Here is a 25241-nt window from a genome sequence, read left to right as displayed (position 1 = left end):
TTCATGGTCCAGAGTGATGCTTTACCTTTTCCACAGAAAGACGGCCATCTCTGGATCGGTATTTATCCCGAGCGCAGAGTGTAGCTCCCTCTATTTCTCAAATGCTCCATCGATATTTATCCTCCATTTCCCCCTGCATCGGTTACACTCTCTTTTAGCTTGACGGGCTTCAGCAGATAAAACTGTCTTAGTTTCTTATGTTTTCGAGGAGTTTGTGTGGGTGTTTGGGCTGAGCTAGCCGGTCGTTTACTCGCGGAAGCAGCCTTCTCCATTCTACACGCCGTTGTCAGGTATAAACAGAGCAAAGGGGTGCGCGCATTACGTAGTACCCGACGTCACTTCCGTTGAGATTTCGCGGAAAATTCGGCCCGAGTTCTTCACAGATAAATACGGAAGAGTATTAGGGCCACTGAAAAAAAAAAAAATTTGAGACAAATTTTTTTTTTTCAATTGTGAGAAAAAAGTCAGAATTCTGAGTTTAAAGTCAGAATTCTGAGATTAAAGTCAGAATTCTGAGATTAAAGTCAGAATTCTGAGAAAAAAGTCAGAATTTTGGGATTAAAGTCAGAATTCTGAGAAAAAAAAGTCAGAATTCTGAGTTTAAAGTCAGAATTCTGAGAAAAAAAAGTCAGAATTCTGACTTTATTCTTCAAATGGAAAAAAAAGTCTCAAATGTTTTTTCTCAGAATTCTGAGATTAAAGACAGAATTCTGACTTTAAACTCAGAATTCTGACTTTTTTCTCACAATTGAAAAAAAAAAATTGTCTCAAAATTTTTTTTTTTCAGTGGCCCTAATACTCTTCCGTAGATAAACGACTCCACAGGCTTATACAGGCAAACAAGGAAGACATAAAGAGCCTCATTCTTCACATGGGGATAAAGTGCGCACCATAATATACTCAAAAGTGGGAAGTTTTGAAGCAAAAATCTTACATAGAGCCCCTTTAACTTAACTTTTAAGTTGTTTGATGCTAAAACAGTGTATAATAGCCAGTGTTTTGCTCCCCTGCTGGCTCTGCTGATCCCTTTTTTGTCTCTTTCCCTCTGTTACTATTACTGCCTCCACGTTTATAGTGAGTATAAAACATAAAGAGATGTCTGGCTGTAGACAATGGCCCTCAGATATCTCAAAGGCTGTTACTGGTTAGGAAAAATAAAGTTAAGCCTGACCTGCAAAAGCATTTTATAAAGGTGACTAAACAGTCTGCTAACAGGGTAAAAGGTCTTCATGAGCCAATGTAGCAAATGTAGCTTATGTAGCTCCATAAGCTGCATATGCTACATAGATAACAGTGCTATGTAGCTAACATAGCTAAAGTTAAAGCTAAAGTTCACAAAGCGCATCGATATCTGTAGTAAAAAAACTATGAAGCTGACATTAGCTGCATAAGCTACACACCTACGTTATCTACATAACTTACGTAGATATGTTAACTTTAGCTTTGTTTGCTAAAGCTCACATTGCTAAAGCTAACAACTAACTGTTAAAAGTTAATTCCTGACCTGTAAAACCTGATTACAAGATATTGAAAAAAGCTGATTAACAAGTCTGCTTACAGGAAAAAAGCTCGCCCAACATTCAAATGTAGCAAACACAGCTTGTGTAACTTTGTTAGCTGCATAAGCTACATAGATAACAGAGCAACATAGTTAGCTAAAGCTGATGTTAGCTCAGTAAGCTTTGTGACAACTTTATCTATATAGCATATGTTGTAATGTTAGCTATGTAGCTAGCTTAGCTATGTAAGCGTTAGCTAACGCTCAAAAAACTCAAGGATACTATACTAACAAAGTTATGTAGCTAACATTTGCTGCATAAGCCACACAGCTATGTTATTTATGTAGGTTACGTTAATTTGTTAGCTTTGGCTATGTTTGCTATAGCTCACATTGCTAAAGCTAACAACCAATTGTTAAAAGTTAAAAAACCTGCAAAACCGGATTACAAAATATGAAATAAAAATGAGTAAACCGCCTCCTTCAGGAAAAAAACATTGCCCAACATTGTAATGTAGCAAACACAGCTATGTAACTCCATAATCTGCATAAGCTACATAGATAACAGAGCTACATAAGTAAGCTAAAGCTGATGTTAGCTACATTAATTATGTAACCACTTTATCCACATAGCATATGTCGTTATATTAACTAAAGCTAGCTTAGCTATGTAAGCTTCAGCTGAAGCTCACAAAGCTCATGGATACCTTTACTAACAAAGCTATGATGCTAACATTAGCTGCATAAGCTATACAGCTATGTTATCTACGTAGCTTACATGGATATGTTAGCTTTAGCTGTGTTTAAAGCTCACATTGCTAAAGCTAACAACCAACTGTTGAGAGTTTAAACCTGACCTGCAAATCCTGATTACAAAATATGAAATAAAGCTGAGTGAACAGCCTGCTGATGGGAAGCTTGCCCATCATTCTAATGTAGCAAACATAGCTTGTGTAACTCTGTTAGCTGCATAAGCTACATCGATAACAGAGCTGCAAAGTTAGCTAAAGCTGCTGTTAGCTACGTAAGCTATGTAACAACTTTATCCACACAGTATAAGTTGTAATCTTAACTATGTAGCTAGATTAGCGTTGTAAGTTTTAGCCAAAGCTCAGAAAGCTAAAGCTACTGTTCCTGTGTCTAATGTACAAAGGTTCTGATAAGCAGGACTTTTCTAACTGAGGGGGCAACTTCACTAATGGTGCAAAAGTGTCTAATGCCCAAAGGTATTCTGGGTAACTATGCAGATTAAGGGATGATTGCCAAATAATCTGAGTACAATGACAAAAAACACATAGAAGTACTGTGTACTGTTTGGTCTTACAGTGCACCTTCTGACCATAAAACCTGCTTTTTGAGCTGCCAAATGCTCTATAGCTTACACTAGCTTGTCGCCAACTGTACTTGTTTGCTATATTTTTCTCTGAATGTAGCATCATGGGCCCTAAAACCTAAACAGTGTTCTTAAAAATGCTGAAACTATCCACAAAGCTTTTGGAAAAATAAAGTAAATGTCCAAGTTAATTTGTAGCAGAACAGTTTTGTTGCACATGATCATTCAGTCAATAGTGCAGCTTTAATTGTGTTTGGTTCTCACATAATTCCTCTAAACCCTGAGTTAACGCATCCATTTTTTTCTGTTATCCCCCATGGAGCAGATCTAAATTTAGCTTCATAATGACAGCAAAAGTTAAAGAAAACATCAAATATGCAAGTGGACCCAGGTGTGAGTTGTTATCTCACATAAACACAGTAAAAACGCTGAGTGTTAAAGGAAAAAGGTTTTTTTTTTTGCTTTGACTGATTGTTTGTCATGCTGCACAGAAAGTGTTGCATTAGAGGAAATTTGATTTGAGGATGGTAGAGGAAAAGTAAACAACAAAATGTCATGCAGTTAAGCCTGAAAGAAAAGCATAATTCAATTTCAATTAACTTCTTCACATTATAGGCTCAAAGTCCATTTGTATATTTCTGTTTAGTGGATAATTTTACAAATTACACTTAACAATTTGCTTCGAAAAATGTTGGCAGTCTTGTCGTGATCTAATTGAAGAATTAGAAAAGTAATTTATTTCCCTCAGTTGGAGAAATATTAATATATATCCCCACACCCAAACATCAATAAACACTGTTTCTATTCCTAAATATAATGACTAATGCCTTTAAAAACAATTTCTGCACAGTTGTTTCTCTCTTAGTTTGATAGCTAATCGTTAAAATGCTCACAAACCTTTGTTGTTTACTGCAGCCTCTCCCTCTGAATGTCTCTGTGGGCTTTTTGGGATCATTATAGCTATTGTTAGTGTTATTGTTCACATCATTGTTAGTGCTTCAGCTGCAGCACACGCCGGACTTTGTGGGTGACTAATAAACAGACCTGAGCCAACTACGCACAATGTTTTCATCTCTAACCTCCATGCCCTCTTAAGATGTAAAGAGGGAGAAGTTAGAAGTAAATAGCCAATGGTAGATAGTTAGCAGAAGCCTCAAAGAAGAGCCGGGGTATACTTTGGGTTTCTCAATAATCCTGTTGTCTCTGTGGCAGCAAAATAGAAAATCACCTAATCAAATGTAAAAGCTCCACTGGAGGTTTGATTGAAGGAAGAAAAGGCATGCACACATACTTGGAGGAAGCGAAATTATGTAAGAAATGTATACTTTCACTTTTAAAGTTTAGTTTACCGTGACAACACAACAATATGGCAAAATATAAGGTAAATATAAGTATATATACATTGTTTCTTGTATTGTATTGTGCACATCTTAAACACTAAAACATACATTTTTCAATAAATGGCCAAAAATATATGGACACTAAAAAAAATGTGTTGACATCTGGCATTAAAATAAATAAGAAACTGATAAGCATTCCCAAAAACCAATTGGTATTCTTTTAACACACCCTCTGACCTTCAGGGAAGGATTTCTGCAGGATTTTGAGAGCTGACTACAGGGATTTGCTCCTATTCAGGCAAATAGGCACAAGAGCTCAGTGAGGTGGCCCATGATAATGATGTTTAGCTTGTCCAAAGGTGCTGAATGAGGTTGAGAATATTGTCAAGAGCTGCCACATAAACTTAAAAAAGACTTCTTTATAGACTTAATAGAAATATTCAAACAGACTTTAAGCCGATGAGCTGATCAAACGAACAGACATTGGATTATGGTCTTTCAGGCTTAAAATGCATGACATTTTGTTCTAACCTTTTTCTTTTTCTCTGAAGCAGACAGCACAGGGTCATTTTACTCCTAGACTGTATATAATATGGGCTAAGTCTCAGTTATGTCACTCATTTGTTTCTGAAGAGGTCATCACTACATTGTCTCATTCTAAGTTTCAGTCAACCTAACAACAGAGAAACAGTTGTTTTTAGGCAGGACTAACAGATACATGCCATCCTGCAAGTCAGACATCATGCCTAATTATGCATTACTCTTTGCTGTAATAAAAGCAAAATGAGTTATAAACCACCCACAGTGTGTACCAAGAAAAACACTAAGCCTTATTTTCAAGCCACAATTGCATTTATTTCTGCAATCAAAATAAAATCAAAATGGGTGTTTATGGCGCTTCATGGCTTCTGCAGCTAGCTCTTTTGTGGACTTTAAATAGGGGTCTGGCTGAAGACCTAGCTCCCTCTTGCATACTGTTACTGCAAGATGCTACATCTGTCAGAATGGAAATACACACTGAAACTTTCAAAATAAAATAGGATCTAATTTTCAGTTGGGCTAAGGTAAGGGTAGGGATACAAAAGTTATAAGTTCAAAACGTGACCTGCAAAACCTAATTACAAAATGTTTCATAAAGCCAAGTTAACAGTTAGCATACCGGACAAAAGCTTGTCCTCCATAAAAACATTCCAATGTAGCAAATTTAGCTTGTGTAGCTCCGTTAGCTGCAGAAGATACATAGATAACAAAGCTACGTAGCTGGTGTAGTTTAAGCTAAAGCTAAAGAAGCTAATGGATATCCACACTAACAAAGATATGAAGCTAATGTTAGCTAAGTGAGCTATGTAGCCACGTCATCTACATAACTTATGTAACTTCATTAGCTTAAGCCTTGTTTGCTAAAGATAACTGAGCTGCATTGGCTTATGTAGTAATGTTCACTTAGTAGCCAACTTAGCTGTCTTAGCTTAAGCTAATGCTAATGAAGCTAAAGCCAGCTACCCTTTTGGTATCTACTTCTAAAATGGGTCTATAAAATATTTACTTTTAGCTAAGACCTAAGGTTGAGTTAGGGTAAGGGTTAAGGTAAGGGTAGGGGTACAAAAGTCAAAAGCTCACAACCTGACCCGCAAAACCTGATTACGAAAGCCAAGTTAGCAGTCAGCTTACAGGACAAAAGCTTGTCCTCCATAAAAACATTCTAATGTAGCAAATTTAGCTTATGTAGCTCTGTTAGCTGCATAAGATACATGGATAACAAAGCTACATAGCCTATGTAGTTTAAGCTAAAGCTCAAGAAGCTTATGGATATCTACACTAACAAAGCTATTAAGCGAATGTTAGCTAAGTAAGCTATGTAGCCAAGTTATCTATATAGCTTATGTAGCTACATTAGCATTAGCCTTGTTTGCTTAAATAACTGAGCTACATTGGCTTATGTAGTCATGTTCACTTATTAGCCAGCTTAGCTATGTTAGCTTAAGCTAATGCTAATGAAGCTAAAGCCAGCCACTGTTTGCGTATCTACTTCTTAAATGAGTTTATACATAATTTACCCTCAGCTTAGACCTCTGACCTTTTTTCTCTGTTTTATTTATGACATGGTGCTCCATCTGTAATATTCATGTTGTTTATAGATAAAGTTGGATTCAATAAAAAGAAAACAATCTAAAACTGGACATTTGTTGTTCCAGCAAATTACGGCACTTCTGTTCTGACAGTAACGATCTGTGATACTGGGAGTCTGAGATCTTTGGTTTGCACCCAGACTATCTTGGGACACTCACAGAGCAGCTAATATATTAATGTTTGCTGTCAAAAAGGTCAATTTAACATGGGCGTTAATGGCATTTTCTGAGCGTTTACTACCATCCCTCTAGTGGACACTTAAAGAACTGCAGTATTCTAAATTTCTGCATTGGTAACAATTTTCAGCACATATTGATGCTTGCTTTAGCTGAAAATTTTCACATTTCATCTTTTAAAATCATTTAGAGTGAGTTGTCAAAGATTATGATTATCATTGCTGTTACACCCCAGTTCTGATTGCAATGCCATTAAAACACAAACACGACGAAGGTTAAAACGTGGTAGGTGTGTTTCTTTCTTGGTGAGAAAGCACTTATTATCATATAAGCAGAGGATGAGTGATCAATCATTTTAGAAGCCTGTTTTTCCTTGCAATACCCCTTTATGAAGCACTATTAAGCCTATTTCTTTGTCTTTGCTATGCAGGATACTACGGCACGAGATGATCAGATGAAGAAACGTATAATTTGATTTCACTGGAGTGTTAAGTATAATTTCATGCAGTGGCATTAAGATCTTCCTCAAGTGGAACTAATGAGCTTAGCCTTAAAAAGCCCCAAACAAAAAAGTGCTTCAAACTGTACCATACTCCATAGCTTTGACATTGGAAGTACAGCGTATGTAGAAAGCTGACCACATGCTATACTGCTGTCTCTCTCACAGATGCAAAAGTATAAGGCTGATGTTTATCACGGGATAACTGAATCTAATTTGAATCTGATGTGATTTGAAATTCAGAACAGTTGCATGTTGTCATGTTTTCTGAGGGGGGGGTTGTAGTGGAAAACCCAGGAGATAAAGATGAATAATTAGCCTACATATGTATGTTTCTTTTAAAACAGCTAAAAGGAAAATAAGAGAGAGTAAGAAAACAGAAATGCTGCAAATATTTGTGTGTCAAGCAAGATTTTCAGTGTCAGATTTTGAATTAGCTTTTAAGGTTAGGGCTACATGGTGGTGCTTAACAATTCTGTTCAAAACACGGTTCCTGGTTCAACGGGGTCTTTCTGTGTGGAGTCTCTGTGTTTTTCTCCGTGCATTTGTCGGTTCTCTCTGGGCACTCTGGCTTGTCCCACAGTCCAAAGACAAGCTTGTTAGGTGAAGTGGTGACTCTAAATCGACCGTGGGTGTAAGTGGTTGTTTGTCTTTGCATGTCAGCCTTGTGATTTAATAGCAATCAGCTGAGGGTGCCTTCTGCCCAGTGACAGCTGGGATTGGCTCAAGCCCCTGTGACCCAAAAGTGGATAAGGTGTGTAGATAACGGATGCATGGAAGTGTAAGGTTACAAAAGAAGTTAAAGCTCCTGTGACCTTTTTTCTCTTTCCTTATCTTGTCCTGTTAATGTGCACAAAGTGTTTTATCGGTGACAATCGGTCTTTCTAAGAAAAAAGTCAAATATATAGCGCTTTATGTATTTTTTATGTGATAAATCTAAAAAAGGGCAACAATTATAGAAGTATATGGAAAGACTTAAGTATAAGGTACATATTTTGCATAGTTAGTAACAAATGAGTAGCTGACTACTAGTTAACCATTGGTTAACCATTACTTAATAAAAAGATAAGGTACACACATTTTGAAGTCTTTTGGTAACAAATGTATATGACTAATTAACCATTAACAAATTAGTAACTACAAGTAAACTACAGTGTTAATCTACTAGACAACCATTAGTTAACCATAACTTTACATATATATATATTACACAAGTTTGAAAAGTTAGTAGATAACTATGAGAAACTAACTACTGGTTAACCATAAACAAAGGAGTGACTAACTACTAATCACCCACGAGCAAGTAACTAACTACTAGGTAACTACTAGTCAACCATAACCTAACAAACTGACAAGCTACACATATTTTGAAGAGTTAGTTGATAATGAATAACTAGCTAAAAGTTACCCAAAAAACAATGAGTGACAAACTATTAATAAGCCATAAATAAGTGTGTTACTTACTACTAGTTAACATCAGCAAATGAGTATAAGTTAACCACTAGTTCACCATTTATTGATGAGTAACTCGCTACTAGTTAACCAATAAATACTGTATAACCAACTACTTGTAAACCTTTACTTAAACGTTACTTAACAAGATAAGGTTCACAATTTTGCAGTTGGCAGTTATTGCATGTTGAACTAACTACTGGTTAACTGTAAATGAATGAGTAACTACTTGTTAACAATAAGCTACCCATAAATTCACAAATAGATAAGATACAAGAATTTTAAAAGGTTGCAGTTAACTAATTGGTAACTAGCTCCAAGATAGCTGTTTACAGATGAGAGAGTAACCACTGGTTAACCAATAGTTGACCATAACTTCACAAATGGATAAGATACATACATTTTGGAAAGTTGGGAGCAACAAATTAGTAATTAATAGTTAGTTATCCATTCTCAAATATGTAACACCTAGTTAAATTTGAGTGAGTGAATGAGTGACTTAATACAATTTAACAATTAACCAATGTATGACCAACTTCTAGTTAACCATAATTTAACATATAAATAAGGCACACAAATTTTATGTAGGAGGTTTACCTTACTACTAGTTAACCAAAAGAAATTAAGAGACTCACTACTAAAGATAAAATGACTGACTACTAGTTAACCATGAATGAACGAGTGACTAACGACAACTTAACCCTTAATGAATAAGTGACTGACTACTTGTTAACCATGAATGAACGAGTGACTACTACCTCACCCTTAACGAATAAGTGACTGACTACTAGTTAACCATGAATGAACGAGTGACTAACTACAACTTAACCCTTAACAAATAAGTGACTGACTACTAGTTAACCATGAATGAACAAGTGACTAACTACAACTTGACCCTTAACGAATAAGTGACTGACTACTAGTTAACTATGAATGAACAAGTGACTAACTACAACTTGACCCTTAATGAATAAGTGACTGACTACTAGTTAACTATGAATGAACAAGTGACTAACTACAACTTGACCCTTAATGAATAAGTGACTGACTACTAGTTAACCGTGAATGAAAGAGTGACTGACTACTAGTTAACTATGAATGGATGAGTGACTAACTACTACCTCACCATTAAGTAATGAGTAACTAAAGAACTAGTTAACCAACAATGAATAAGACCAACTTCTACTTAACAATCAACAATTGTCTGACCAGCTGCTTGTTAAGCTTAAAATGAGCCATTACACAACTGAAAGATAAGGCACACAAATTTTGAAAAGTTAATAAGTGGTGAATGTTTAACTTACCAAATGATGGTTTACCTACTACTAGTAAACCATCAGTTAAACCGTGACTTCACAGCAGCTAGGAGGCAATGAATGTTTAACCATCTCCTCATTAACCATAAAAGAATGAGTGACTAGTTAACCATGCATTAATGTGTGACTAACTACTAGTTAGCCATTAAGGAATGTATAACCAACTCCTTGTTAACAATTATGTTGGCCATAACTTTACAAATAGATTAGGTACACAGATTTTGCATGGCTAGCAGGTAATGAATGTTTAGCTAACTACTAGTTATCCAGTAATGAATGAATTCCTAACTACTAGTTAACCATTAGTTAAAATTACTTAGCATATCAATAGGGTACACAAATTTTGAATATTTGGTCATTTTATTTGTTCAGTTATGTTTAACTAAGGGTTAACTAGTGGTAAGTTACTAGGAATTAAAAGTTATCAAGTAATTAGTTAATCATTCTTTAATGTGCAGTAGTTAGTGACTCATTCATCACCTACTAACTATTTGAAATGTGTGTAGTGTATCTATTTGTTAAGTTATGGTTAACTAATGGTTAACTGTCATTTTTATGGTACTTAGTGTGATGTCAGAGTTTCTGATGATGTCTTAGTTCTAGATGTCTTCTGATGCTGTTGGGCCACTCTCTTGATCAGTTTTTTTCTTTCTTTTGTTGCTTTGTTCTTCTGTTTGCTTCTTCACAAGTCAAAGCACTTTGTAATCCCTTGTTTTAAAAGTTCTATACAAATAAACTAGTCATACAATCGTTACCTACCAACTATGCAAATTTTGTGTACCTTATTGTTTAATGCCCCACCCCAGCAGTAGTTTATGCTTTTAAAAAAATCACATAAAAATAGTCAGTCTTGTTGCTGAGGATTTTCTTTGTTTATGTTGCTCACAAAGAGGCATCAGTGTTAATAACAGCCTGTTTTGTAACCAGCTAAAAAATCCTCATATTAGCTTTAATAAGAGAATTATTTTGTGTATAAAAGATAACCAGAAAAACACACCATATCAATTAATCGATCCTCCATCAATCCTCCCCCAGACAGGCTGTTGATGGTTTCCTGCTGAATGTGTCTCTAGATAATGAAGCTGTTTTAAATTAGCTCGACAAAACCTTGCCTCAGCATACCAAAAATTAAACAATAGAAGTTGCCTCGTGCGTGCATGAAAGCGCGCGCGCATGCACCTACTCGAGACAATAAACTACACATCAAAAGAAGAAGAAGGAAAAAAAAGCTTTTCGTAAATACAACCATGACTGTAATGGCTGTAATAAGGCGATAAAGAGTACAGGGACTATCTCCAAGCGATGGCACAGTATCTCTCTGCCCTCTTTTCCCCCCTTTTTCTTTATTTTTCAACTTCCTCACTCTGAAAACAGGCTTAGCTCCTGTTTTTTTTTTTTCTTCCTGCATAAGGGGGTATTTTTAATTCTAACGCGAGGGATTGGTCACACTTCGTCTCATTAGCATGAGGAGCTGTATAAACCCCGCCACTGCAGAATTTTGAGCTGTGTTGAAGGCGAGGCAACAAGCGTGTCTGACTGTCTGCCTGCCTGCGCGCGAGCTGAGGCGCGAGGAGTAACTTTCACTTCCAGCACAGTTCAGTTCAGAAGCGCGCGCGAGCTTGTATGGAGAGCTCACTCCAGAGGTGAGAGCGGTCTGTTCGGCGCACAATGAGGCTGCTTAGAGAGGAAAAGAAGATGTTACGGGGAAGATTTTTAACCCACAGGCACAGGTGGATTTTTATACTCTCATTTTTTCTGTTTTTGTTTGCGTCACCGGCTCGGACCGAGGGAAATACTGTTCGTTACCAGACCAATGAGGAGGACGCGCCAGGTACAGTCATCGGAAACCTTGCCAAGGACATGTCCTTGAGTGTGTCTCACTCCTCTAAGACCAATTTCAGGATGATGAAACAATTCAACGACTCATTCATCAGGGTGAGAGAAAGCGACGGGCAGCTCTCCGTGGGGGAGCGGATAGACAGGGAGAGGATCTGCAGGCACACTCTCCAGTGTCTCATCACTTTTGACGTGGTGAATTTCTCCAAAGACCGCTACAAACTGATCCACGTGCAGGTGGAGGTTAAGGACGTTAACGACAACTCTCCGGAGTTTCCAAACAGGGAATCTATAGTGGAGATTTCCGAGAATGCAGCCGTGGGGTCCCGTATCCCTCTGGACCCGGCTGTGGACGCGGATGTGGGCTCAAACTACATCCAAAGCTACCAAATCTCTGTCAACAGTCACTTCACCATTGATGTGCTCCTGAGAGCGGATGGGGTTAAATATGCGGAATTGGTGCTAATGAAGGAGCTAGACAGGGAGACTCAGTCATTATACACAGTGGAGCTGGTGGCCACAGACGGAGGGAACCCGAGCAGATCGGGGTCAACAAAGATAACTATCAGAGTGACGGACTTTAACGACAACAGTCCTGTTTTTGACCAGAATAGTTTCTCGGTCAGTTTGCCCGAGGACGCACAGGTTGGCACTGTCATCCTGGACCTGAACGCAGTGGACGCAGACGAAGGCTCGAACGGGGAGGTGGTGTACGGCTTTGGGAAACAGGTTTCTCACGAGATTAGAGAACTTTTCCAAGTGGATCATAAATCAGGGCGCTTGACTCTTAAGAACCCGGTGGATTTCGAGGAAAAAAGCACCTACGAGTTGGACGTCCAGGCGACCGATCTGGGCGCCAACCCGACCCCCTCTGTGTGCAAAATCATCATTCACGTGTCGGACGTTAACGACAATGCCCCAGAAATCAGCATCACCCCAATGACCTCCATTAGCACGGGCGTTGCGCACATCAGCGAAGCTGCAGACAAGGACAGTCTGGTGGCGCTGATCAGCACCCTGGACAGAGACGCGGGTGTGAACAGCCAGGTCCACTGCACTCTATACGGGCACGACCACTTCAAACTACGGCAAGCATACGAGGACAGCTACATGATCGTCACAGCTGCAGCTTTAGACAGAGAGAGGATCAGTGAGTACAACCTCACAGTCATGGCTGAGGATTTCGGGTCACCTCCCTTGAGAAAAATCACCCAGTTCACCATCAGAGTCAGCGATGAGAATGACAACGCCCCTCTTTTTACTAAATCTGTCTATGAAGTTTCTGTAGTGGAAAATAACCCCCCAGGAGCTTATATCACCACAGTAGAAGCAAAGGATGCAGATTTGGGCAATAATGGAAAAATCACATACAGGCTGGTGGATGGGGTTATAATGGGGTCTCCTGTGAACACTTTTGTGTCTCTGAATTCAGTTTCAGGCTCTATATACGCTCTGAGAAGCTTTAATTATGAAGTGATGAAACTGCTTGACATCCACGTCCAGGCGAGCGATGGGGGGTCACCACAGCTGCAGAGCACAGCTGTCATCAGACTCAAAATAGTCGATCAGAATGACAACCAGCCCTCTATCATACAGCCGCCCCTTTACAAAGGATCTGCTGAGGTTTTCCTGCCTAAAGACGCACCTGCAGGTTATGTGGTGACACAGATTAAGGCCACAGATGCAGACGAGGGCGTGAACGCACAGCTGTCCTATAAGATCGTAGAAGGGGGACACCTGGGTTTCTCCGTCAACAAAGACACAGGGAAGGTGCACGTGAGCCGGCAGCTGACGTATGATCTCACAGATAATGTCAAAGTCACAGTGGCGGTCAGTGACAATGGATCCCCGGCTCTCACCTCCACAGCTATTATACACTTCAGCTTCATTGAAGGAGCTTTACCCAGCATGCCTTCCTTGGCTCAAAATGGCAGTGAGGAGTTCTTTGAATGGGACATGTCCATAGCCATCATCATCGTCCTGGCAGGGAGCTGCTCCCTCCTCCTGCTGGCCATCATTCTCATCACAACCATTTGCAGCCGCAGGAAAAAGGAGACCAGGGAGAGGGGGTACGATGAAAAAGAAGATGCACCAAATGTGGAGAAAGTGGAGAGTGGTCACATTGATTCATTGATCGCCAGCCACAAAGGCAAAGTGTTTGATGCACATCCATTTCCAGAGAAACCTCCACTGGCCAGCAGCAACACAACAGAGGCAAGCTGTGAGGATGGCAGGCCGACAGCAGGCATCTTTGAGTCCAACAGCAGAACCATGGAGGGAAAATTAAAGGTAAAATTGTTTTTTTTTTTCACTCATGATTCAAGTTTGTTCCACTTTTCTTCTATCCTGGCTCTGATTCACATTGGATGTTCTTTTTTTTTTTTTTTAATCCTTCCAGGGTTATTCCACGCTTCCAGGATACGGGAAAGAAACAGTGAGGCCGATAACGATATGGAAGGGTAATTCATTCACGACTATCTCAGCCAGAGATCCACACATCAGCGGGAAGGACAGCGGGAAAGGAGACAGCGACTTCAATGACAGCGATTCGGATATAAGCGCAGATGTGCACAAAAAGGAGTCGCCGCCAATGAACAGTGAGTGGAAAAGTGATAAAGCATGATTTGAAGATAAAGTTTGAGAGCGGTGCATTTTCTAATTCTCTTCTCTGCAGGTCTCTGGGCATGCACGAGCGAATGCAAAGTCCTGGGGCACTCAGACCGATGTTGGAGCCCCTCAGCCACAAGGCCCAACACGAGCATGGCCTGTGGACCGCATCTGTCAACATTCTCCAAGACTGCATCACTCCCCCGGGACAGCAGGAGGGAAAACTACTACCCTGCTCACTTACCCAAAACCAACGGGCTGCAGAGCGTGTACGAGAAAGTTCAACACCAGGAGTTCGATTATATTCTGGTTGGTCCTCCAACGCCTGCTAGAATACAGGAAACGGATGAGATATCCATCCCGGAGTACACAAACTCCTAAAGCCCCTTCAAAGAAAGGGATCCTGTCTTTATACTGTACAGTCCTCTTGTGTTTAATGACTCTACTATGTGGGATCGTCGCAGTGTTTTGTAGTATGTCGTGTCTTTGGGCTCATATAAGACTGTTCATTGTATCATGTGTAATATGCAAGATTTTGTACATTAATAATATATTTTTCATAATGATTCAGTGTAAAGAATTTTATTATGACTTTTCAAGAGCATGTGTTACTATTTAAAGGGCATGACCTATGGACATTTTGCCAGGGAGTGGGCCGTTCTGCTGTGGAAAACAATCAATATGGAAGATTACCATGTTTGTGGTAGATTTTGTCACATTGTTGCACAAATAAACTGTTAAAATGCGTCACTTGTTTTGCTGTTCAACGCCAGGCTGAAAATGAAGCTATCTGTGCTTACATGAGTCAATAAGTAGAACCTATTGTCCTGAGGAAATAATCAGAAAGCACACAGAATAACCTCAATTAGCCAGCTGAATGCATTTCATTTGCCTTAAAGGCTTATAAGGCACAATAAACAAAATGTAGTCCTTCAACGCTCACGTATAAATTTATAAGTCAGAGTCATTCTCTTCAGTGGAACACAATGTAGTCGTCACGCTGCCTCAAATTGCAAGCAAATAGCACATCACTAATCAAATACTCTTATAATTACATGTTTTTCAAAGGTCAAAGAATCCCCTCACCTTTTCTGATTGCCTTCCAGCTTTCCATTTATCCAGAAAAACAGAAAAAAAAGCGCTTCAATTTGTTTCCAAGCAACTGCAGAACTCCACGTCTGCAACTATTTTCTTAGTACGTCTCCTTTATTCCATACAAAAGGCAAATAACCTTTAACAAAAATCTGCCTTTCTCCAGTGGAGAAGTTTTATTATAAAAAAGATGTCTGTGTAAGTCTGCATGGAAGTGCTGCTCATGAAGAGTTTTATTAAGACCTAAGGGACACAGGTCTAACTCTGAGTGCAATCTTATCTGTCAGAGTGAAGCAGAGGGAAACCTGCAACAGGCACATGCATTTATATCATAATTATTATGTGAGTATAAGAGGAAGAAACTTCAATGAAAGGCATTAAAATATTCCCTTAAAGCTCAGAATCCCTTGTCTCTAAGGACCCCCTTACCTGTGTCTAAGAAAAGCTGAGTCCTCCCTGGAGACCCAAATGAAAAGAGGGATATAGTCTGTCAAAAATGAACATTAATCTAAACAGTTTTTATAGATTAAATCAGAACGGATTAGGTCTGACCTCCTGAGCTTTTGTTTGGAATGCATTTTTTGCTTTTTTCACTTATTTGTCATCAGTAGGACCTGATAAGTTTAAAATCTCAGTCTTGTCTTTCAAAAAAAGGTCTTGAAGGAACAACTTCTACAGAAAATACAGCACTGCTTCAGTTTTAGAGTAGATGTTTTGGCTGAGTTTCAGCTGGTTGGTCAGTTGTTGAGGGTTTTCAGTCTGTTTTAAAATGCTGTCAGCCACTGAGAAGGTATGATGTTGTCAGCTTTCTTCTTATTCTGATGATGGACCACAAGCATGAACAAAAATTCTACTCAAAGTTCAGAATTTTGGTGCATGTCTTTCCCCGTTCTCTCCCCTGTTTCCTGTCTCTCTTCAGCTGTCTTATCAGAATAAAAGTAAAAAGCCCATAAAAGAAAAAAAAGAAAAGGAAAAAGTTTCCAAAATCAACACAAATTCCCTAAAATTTCAAAGCAACAACCTAGGATTATGAAACATAACTTTTACCCCTAAAGTGTATTAAATATTCCATAACTGTATTAGTGATACTTTATAGTAAAGCTTAAACATTCCAATGAAATTTCCCTCCAAAATTCCAAGTCAATTCTGGAAAATTTTCAAGCAAATTCCCTAAAATTTCAAAGCATATTCCTATAAAAAAAATAATAAAATTACCCAAATTTCTCCACATAATCTATGAAAAATACCATGAAAACAATGGAAAATCCTCCCAAACATCCAAATAAATTTCCTGAAATTTCCAGGAAAATTCTTGTAAATTTAGCTTGACAGCCCTGTCCCCCAAATTACCAAAAATTTACCTTTAAACAAATGCAACTACTTAAAAGTTTTATTACAACCCCCCCCCCCCAAAAAACTTCCTAAATCACAAATACAATCCCTAACACATTTTCCAAATTCCCATGAAGATGCCAAAAAAATTCAACGCAAATTTCCCCCTTAAAAGGACACTCTCCAAAATATACAAACATAACCTGAAAACTTTCAAAGCAAATTCATTGCTAAACAAATTCCCTAAGAGGTCCATGATAATTCCTGAAAATTTCAGAGCAAATTCCTACCAAGATCTAAAAAAAAAAAACAAAACAAAAACAAAAACAATGAAAATGATGGGAAAATTCCCCCAAACCTCCAAACAAATTCCCTAAAACTTCCATAAAATTCTCAAAATATTTCAAAGGACAGCCCCTCCCAAAATTCCAATCAAATTCCCCAGGTTTTTTTTTTTTTTTTTTTTTACAAATATTTTTTAATTCTCCATGAATAAACCTACAAATTTTAAAGCACGCCCCCATGCCCCGCAAAAAAAAAAAAAAAAAAAATCAAGTACACAAAAATTACAATAGCATTTCTCAAATTTCTCAGATTTCTGTGAAAATGCCTGATGATTTACAAATTTCCCCAAATGCCAAAACAAATTCCCTGAAACTTCAATGAAATTCTCCAAAAATTTCAAAGGACAGCACTTCCTTAAATTTCGAATTCCTCAGGTTTTTACAATTAAATGTTAAAAAATTCCATGAATATTCTTAAAAATTTTAAAGCAATTCCCACCCCAAAATCAAATCAACCTCACAGAAAAATCGATCAACTTTCTAAAATTTCAGTGAAAATGCCTAAAAGGTACAATTTCTCCCAAACATCTGAACAAATTTTTTTCCAAATCCCATGAAAATGCCAAAAAATGTCGAAGTAGATTTCCCCCAAAACTCAAAAGGAACTCCTCCAAAATATACTAACATATTAAAACTTCCAAGCATAATTCACCCAAAATGTCCAAACAAATTCCCTAAAATGTCCATGAAAATTTCTGAAAGATTTCAAAGCAAATTCTCCCTAAACTCCAATAGACAGTTACCGGACAATTCCCTCAAAAATTCTATTATCAGGGGAGCAGATGGGCTTGTGGCTAGGTCATGCCCCACGCTGGCAGCCTGGGTTTGCGTTTGGCCTGTTCCCCACCCTCTCATCTCTGTTTCTGGCTCTATCCATTGTCATAATAATAACAATAATAATAATAATAATAATAATAATAATAATAGTTCTATTGTGAAAAATTCTTACTTGCTATGCTGTAGGAAAGCTAACTGTAATGTCCTTATATGTACATAGAGGGTCTTCAGAGGTTAAACAAAACTTCTGACCTAAAAGACCTCTGTATAAACTATTCACTAAACTAAGTTTGTTATCATGATTTTAGCTCATATTTCAACAACCTCAGAGCAGACACAGTCCTGTCACCCCCCCTACAGTATGGGGCAACCCCCAGGTTGGGACCCTAAGGCACTTACATCTCCCTCCTCCTGTGTCTGAAAGGTCAGGTGTCAACCTTTCCACTTACTATTACATCACTTCCTGTAACTCATCTCAGACCTGCATCAGGAGTGAACTTTTAGTCCAGCTCTCTTTAAGCAGCCTGAAACCTACAGGTAACATTCAGACGAAGAATTTAGCTCAAAGAATTTATATCAACTGCACGTCATTCACACTCAAACGTCAAAAAAAGCCTCCCGGTGGATATCCCAATTCTCCACAGAGAGGCATCAGTGTGAGCGGAGGAGTTTTAGAGGACAACATGAAGGAGACTATGGAAAAAATCCAAAACACCACTCATGGATCTGGTTGTTTTGAACACTGCATGCCTCCGGTAAGACAGCCTTAATACATTTCTTTTGATTGGAAATGTAATTGACATCCATGACATGTCAAGGAAACTACAAACTCTGCAAACTTTTGAAGTTGTCTCTGGGTGTATAATCAGCCTTTAAGTGTCTGAGCTCTTACTTTTTTCACCTTTGTGAAGGAACAGAGCACATCCAGCGGCAAGATGACCTCTGCTGCAGCCAGTCGCCTCCTGAGATGTGGGGCTGTGGCTCTTATTGTGGGTGCTGTGTTTATGTTGTGTGCATCCATGGCTGCTCTGTACCTGTGGAAAGTCAGTGATAAAAATGTAAGTGTCGACTGAGGATTATGCTGTAGTTATTACTGTGCCCCTTTCAATGACAGATATATAAAAGAGGGAACGCAAGGAGGCTGCAAAGTAGATTATAAAATCCTCTGATAATAAAACCTTTGTATCAAAGTGCATAAATTTATTTTCCGAGACTGTCGCTGGTGATTTTTATGGGAATAACTAAGCGCATTCCTCATAATCATTATGATAATTCAGAGTATGATATAACATCTTTATTCTTTCTACAATAACAGCCTGTTTTTTAAGTTGACTTCAGTGCATTTTAAAATCAGTATTCATTTGCATCCTGTTGAGCTCACCTGTAAGGCAAACATCCCCATCAAGGTCCACAAAGCCTCTTATGTCTTGCAGGATTCTGCAGGAAAGGAAACAATAAAAGGAAGAAATGAGGCTTTTACGTTGTCTCACTTTTGTATTGTTAGCATAAGTGAGATTTACATAACTGATCAGTCATTTTAACGTCCCGCTTTCCTGGCAGGTTTACAACGTTCGTTACAGTATGAACATCAATGGCGAGGTGAGGGAAGGATCCGTGGAAATCGATTCTGACAACAACCTGGAGCGGTTTAAAACTGGGATCGGAGCTGAGGAAGCTGTGGAGATTCATGACTTTCAAATTGTGAGCGAGTTTGTCCTTCTTCTTCTTCTTTTTTTTTCCTGAGGTAGCTCTGCTGAGACTTTTCTGTGTGCTTAGCAAAAGTAGCAAAGCCGTGAGTGTAAACATGGCAATTCTGTGATTTCTTTTTTGTGTTGCAGGGAATAACCGGAATCCGCTTCTTTGGAGGAGACAAGTGCTATATAAAATCCCAAATCAAAGCCAGCCTTCCACACATGGGAGCCGACAACAAAGAGGCGTTGATGTTTGACCTGGTATATATACACTACTCTTGGCAAATTGGAATGAGAAAAGGGAAATTCTGCTTGCTTTTAACACTGTCATTTCTGTTTCTAGCTTTGGAATTTCAAGGACGTATTTTATTTCTCTGCACAGACAGATGAAATCATGCCAGTGAGGTTTGATGAGGAGTTCCTTATATGGGTTGCAGCTGAGCAGCCGCTGAAGGACACCAGCTTTCTGAGTGACAAAATCCTGGGTCTTTGTGGGGAACTTCCAATCTACTGGCTCCAACCTGTCTACCCTAAAGGTTCCTGCTTCTTTTCCTTACTTTATCACCAGTGTAGGGGTAGTTACTCAAAAAACAGGGACTCCATTACACATTACTAGTTACTTTCTTTAAAAAAGTCATGCATGACAGCTAAGAATAACAAAATCCAGCCCAAAAAGTAAGGAATTTTGTGCTTGGTAGATTATTTCATGGTAATAAATCTAATGCTGTTGTTAAGCCTGTTTATTTCCCTTTCAAATGGTTCCACATTAGTAAGGATCATGCCTTTGTGGGATGAGCAGCAGAGCTGAGTATGTAGGTTGCACCCATGAAAAAATTGCCAAATGTTCTCTGCCAATGCCAAACAGATTATTCTGCCATTCTTTGTCGCCTACGTGGTTGTGTTGGTCACTCTGGCACGAACAGCATGCCCAAGCTGATACCACAGGTGTTCAATGGGGTTGAGGTCAGGACTGCTGGCAGGCCATTCAATCCACTCCTTAATTCTGGAGGTAGACTCTCATAAACCCAGCTCTGTGGGGGCAAACGTTGTCATCTTGGAGGAGAGAGTTCTGTCCCAGACTGTGGAGATTTGGCAGCCCTATGAGACCAGACATTGCCTGTCCAGACTGTCTGGGCAGAGAGCCATCGGTCATGTTGTCCTGCAAACCACGACTGTGAATGTGTACACAGCCCATGGTTCCTAAGTGAGGAAATAGTCTTCTTGGCGTGTCTCCTGCTTGGGACACTGACTTTGTGGCCTGTCTCTGACACCCACCGTTACATGGAACTTGGCCTTCAGTTTGGTGATGGTACTAGGGCTCACTCCAAATAATGCCACAACTTGGTTTTGGCAAATACCAGCTTGAAGTTACCCTATCGCATGGCACAAGAAGCTCAAAACAAGAGTCAACAGCAAAATAAGGTTTGGTAGGGGTGGGAGAAAAAAATCAGTACAGCACAGTATCGCAATATTTTGTCCGGTGATATATTATATCATCTTGTACACCAAGTATTTTTTTTTTTTTTCAAATTAATTGCTAATATGAACTGAAGTCTATGATAATGGAAAAATAAAATCAATTGTTTGGACAATGTTCGTCCAGTGAGGTCGGCAAAGATGATGGTCATAGAGCAGAAGCAAGTTAGTAAAACCAGTATGCAGCACCAGGGGAAGGACATTAGGAATGCAAGCAGGATGGACATGACACATGAGGTTTGCAAGCAGTGCTACATTTTGCAATACTCACTGTACTGCAAAATGTTTAAAACCGCATTAATATCAAATCTGGACCCAAGTATCATGATAATATCGCATTGTGGGGGCTCCAGTGATTCCCACCCCTAGTGTTTGGCATTGGGAAGAGACGGTAATTTTTTTCATGGGTGCAACCCACATGAAAGGCATGATCCTCACTAATGTGGCACCATTTATAGGGGGAATAAACCGGTTTTCCAAAGGTACAAATACAGATTTATAGCCAAGAAGCACTGTTACAAGAAATAATCTACCAAACACAAAATTCCTTTTTAATTTCTTTGCTAAGTTTAGAAGCCAGGATTAGAGAGGATGCATAGATAGATAGAGCATGCTTGGTAATGCTTCAGACAGAACACTTCTTTCTGTTATTTCAACCTTTTTTGTGGCTCTGAGATTACAATCTTGTTAACTGAGAATGTAAATTGGATTGGCATTTTCTTAATTAAATGTAATATGCTTCCATAGATTAATATTTGCCAAGTATAGTAACTTTTATAATATATTTGGTGCTGTTTGTTCTATACAGAATTCCTGGAAGAATTTTGGTATGAGATCCTGTGGTTTTCAAAGGCTTGAAAATCAGTTCAGTTTTCAGTGAGTTATGAGCATCTTTATTGTGGCTAGACCTCCCTCTGTCAGTGACTTACATCCATTGTCATACGTGACGCACCCTTTTGCATATAGCACCAGCTTTACTGAGAAGCCTGAAGGCAGCATCTATATATTAATATCTATGGTCAGTCACCTGAATACATTTAGATTTGCTGTAACTCAGGCAACAAGCTTATGAATGTAAATGTAATGTGATTCCTAAGTTAGCACCAGTAATGCCTGAAACTACTATGTTACAGACAAATGTAATGCCATTACAGTAATGTATTACTTTGCACCAAATCACACCCGACACTGTTTATCACACTCTATTTGTGTCTAAGAGGTCCTAATCTGGCCTGTTATAGCAGAGTAAATTCCTCTAGAGTTCATCCAAATGTTGCCTGTTTGCCCTTCTTATCTGCTGACACACTTTTTAACCATCCAATCTTGTCTGCAGAGTTAGTAAAACATTTGAACATTATGAACACAAACTACATTTAGAGTTTAAAGTCTTGTGCCGAAAAAGAATGATGCTTAAATATGCAAGACTGCTTGAAAATCACGGCTGCTAATTGAATTATTCAGGACATCCGAGACAGCCCCAGCTATGTAGGATTGAGCTCTGAGGACATGTATGGCATCTTGTGGATGTTGACCCAATACTCCTGCCTCCTGTGGCCCCGCTATAACAGATGGGGAGAGGAGAAAGAGAGACACACAGCGAGCCAAGCGGCAGTTTAACACAGAGGAGACGCAGGCAGCTGCTGAGGAGAGGGACTCCGTGAGTCACGCAGACGATGACATCTCCAGAGTGGCGAAGAAGGAGGAGGAGGAAGAAGAGGAGGGGGCGCAGTCTACTGCAGGGTCTGGGTACAATCCCGAAAACCCTTATCACGTGGGTACCAACTTCATCAACAACAGTATTTGTGGTAAACAACACTCTAGAGCTGGTGATTAACTATCAAGAGGCGTATTCTGAGCCCTGCAGCAAGCCTTAAAGGAACATTATGAATTTAAGTCCCTCTGTTTTGTCAACACTTTCACAGATGACTTCATGACTGCATACTTAACACAGCAGCCATGTTAGGGATACATGGTGGGAAAGTTCCTACCTGGATGCTCTAGTGCTAACACAGGTGTCCTATAGTGGCTGTATTGACAGGTCAGAGAGGTAAGAGCTGCCAGTCCAAGTTGATGAACTTATGAACTGAAGTGCAAAATTCCCACTGGTTATAAAAATTCATGCCACCTAGGAGAGAGCTGTAGTCACATGTTTGGGAGGATGAGAAGTTTTTTTTTTCTGAAAACATTTGAATTGCAAATGAGCATGAATTAAGAAAAAGATGTCTCTTTTTTTCTAAATTAACACTGCTTCAAAAACTGCAGCGCAGCAGCGGAGGGCCGAGGGATGAGGAAGCCATGGCCTTTGACACCATGCTGGACCACCAGGGGATCTGCTGCTCAGAATGCCAACGCAGCTACACTCACTGTCAGAGGGTGTGCGAGCCTCTGAGGGGCTACTGGCCCTGGCCGTACAACTACAGAGGGTGCCAGGTGGCCTGCCGAGTCATTATGCCCTGTCGCTGGTGGGTCGCACGCATATTGGGCATTGTGTAAGAAAACACGCAAGGCTCCACTCTCTCTAAAGACCCTCGAGGTCTCTAAACTCTTTCACTGCAAAAACTCAGATCCAAGCAAGTTTATTCTCTAATTCAAGTTGTTATGCTTATAATAAGCCACTTTCACCTTACACGTTGAGATTAACATCCTATTCTATTACATACAAAGCAAAAATTAAGTAAGAAATGTGCCAATGGGAAGCCAGTGGGGTGAGCAAATTTTCCCTTTTAATTGTAGGCTATTGAATAAGATATACGAAGTTAGATTTTGACATTTCAATATGTTCAGGAAGTATAATTTTCTTGCATCATGGGGGGATTGTAAGGCCTTATTTTTTGCTTTCTTTATCTTAACATCCTAGACTGTTCATGTCAGACGCCATACATCTCAGAAAGGAAGTGTCATCATTTGCCAGTACATTGTACTTCCAGTTTTTACGTATAGCTAAATTTGTTTTTAAATTAAAATTTATTCATAAACAAAGTCTGGCAGCTACAAAAAGGTCAGAGGTCTAATCTGGGATGAAATTATGGACAGACCTGTTTTAGAAGTGTTACACAAACAGTGGCTTGCTTTAGCTTCGTAAGCTAAAGCTAAAGCTAACATAACTATGCCGCATACATAATTAGCATTACAACATAAGCCAATGTAGCTAAGTTAGCTTTAGGAATGTAAACATAGCTGAAGCTAACTTGGCTACACAGACAACATAGATACACAATCATGTACTCATTGGTAAGATCTCTCCCTGCTTTGCTCACTGATGAGTGCTTAGGCATATCCTGCTTTTAAATTGCTCTCTGTATGTCTGTCTTTGTTGTGTACAAATTGTCCATCCTGTTTGTTAAAACTGTTTGTTTTTGTCTTGGAACCTAGAATTTAGCTGCTGTGCTAATGCATTTTCACATTGCAATTTCACTAAGTTAGCTTTAGCTACATTTGCTAAAGCTATTAGCATAATAGTTAATGTACATACAGTGCTTAACAAATTTATTAGACCACCCTAACCCTTACCAAAGTAAGGTTTATGCCACAGCTGCCCTAAATTATCAGCATTGGTAATTACCAAAATCCTTTTTCATGTTTCTGCAATGGTTAATACACCAAAATGTAGAAGCTCTTTAACCAAAATGATATTTTTAATGCTAAAATATTATTATTGTTGTTATCCATGAATTTTCAAATGTACTGATTTACAAAAAAACTGAAAAATAGTTATACACGTTAATATTTCTTGATTAATATGTCAAATTATAGTTATTTACTTGCATTCCTGAACAGAAAAATGAGTTTTGGTGGTTGAATGTTATGCTTGATTCATTTCTGACTTCTCAGAGAAGCCCAGTGAGCCGGCTCAAATTTGGGTGAATTCAGTTTGAAATCCCTCATTTCTGTTCAAAATGGTAAAACGTGGAGAGCTCACTGAAAATGAAAGAGTCTGCATTAAAGCACTTCATGATGCTGGATGGTCTCTGAGACAAATATGACAGGTGGTGTAATAAATTTGTTAAGCACTGTATCTATGTTAATGTAGGTAAATAGCTTACAAAGCTACTTTGTGAGCTTAGCTTTAGTTACATTTGCCACTGTAGCTATGCTTGCTCTGTTAGCTACATTAGCTATGTTAGCTATGCAGCAATCAACAATACTACATAAGCCAATGACGCAACACAAGCTTTAGCAAATGTAGCTAAAGCTATTGTAGCTACGTAAATAATGTAACTGCGTAACTTACATAGCTGCTTTGTGAGCTCAGCTTTAGTTACATTGGCTTCATTAGCTATGTAGCGCTGTTATCTGTAGCTAAGTTAGCATTAGCAACATGAGCTTTAGAAAAAAGGAGCTA

General features: G+C 38.9%; 2 protein-coding genes across 2 annotated transcripts; both read left to right on the top strand.

Annotated features, from left to right (window-relative positions):
- The first annotated feature begins 11412 nt into the window (after positions 1-11412).
- Positions 11413-14701, top strand: si:ch211-199f5.1 (protocadherin-8). Its single transcript, XM_041807693.1, has 3 exons — positions 11413-13869; positions 13979-14177; positions 14255-14701. Exons 1-3 carry the CDS (start codon positions 11413-11415, stop codon positions 14566-14568), a joined length of 2970 nt encoding a protein of 989 aa, XP_041663627.1. The 3' UTR covers positions 14569-14701.
- A 3714-nt stretch (positions 14702-18415) lies between these two features.
- On the top strand, positions 18416-23392 carry cnmd (chondromodulin). Its single transcript, XM_041807754.1, has 7 exons — positions 18416-18487; positions 18644-18790; positions 19293-19433; positions 19571-19684; positions 19806-19959; positions 22468-22670; positions 23162-23392. Exons 1-7 carry the CDS (start codon positions 18416-18418, stop codon positions 23390-23392), a joined length of 1062 nt encoding a protein of 353 aa, XP_041663688.1.
- The last annotated feature ends 1849 nt before the right edge of the window (positions 23393-25241 follow it).

Source organism: Cheilinus undulatus, linkage group 15 (genome assembly GCF_018320785.1).
Source record: "Cheilinus undulatus linkage group 15, ASM1832078v1, whole genome shotgun sequence".
In the NCBI taxonomy this organism is placed as follows: domain Eukaryota; kingdom Metazoa; phylum Chordata; class Actinopteri; order Labriformes; family Labridae; genus Cheilinus; species Cheilinus undulatus.
Note: the sequence above shows the minus strand (reverse complement) of the source record. Positions and strands in the feature narration are given on the sequence as shown.

Bases quoted from the DNA above. Each gene is read 5' to 3' on its own strand.
- si:ch211-199f5.1 (XM_041807693.1), top strand. From the start codon at position 11,413: ATGAGGCTGCTTAGAGAGGAAAAGAAGATGTTACGGGGAAGATTTTTA. The intron at 13,870-13,978 runs GTAAAATTGTTT...TAATCCTTCCAG, and splicing joins CCATGGAGGGAAAATTAAAG to GGTTATTCCACGCTTCCAGG. The intron at 14,178-14,254 runs GTGAGTGGAAAA...TCTTCTCTGCAG, and splicing joins GGAGTCGCCGCCAATGAACA to GTCTCTGGGCATGCACGAGC.
- cnmd (XM_041807754.1), top strand. From the start codon at position 18,416: ATGAAGGAGACTATGGAAAAAATCCAAAACACCACTCATGGATCTGGT. The intron at 18,791-19,292 runs GTAAGTGTCGAC...CTTTCCTGGCAG, and splicing joins GGAAAGTCAGTGATAAAAAT to GTTTACAACGTTCGTTACAG. The intron at 19,960-22,467 runs GTTCCTGCTTCT...CCGCTATAACAG, and splicing joins CCAACCTGTCTACCCTAAAG to ATGGGGAGAGGAGAAAGAGA.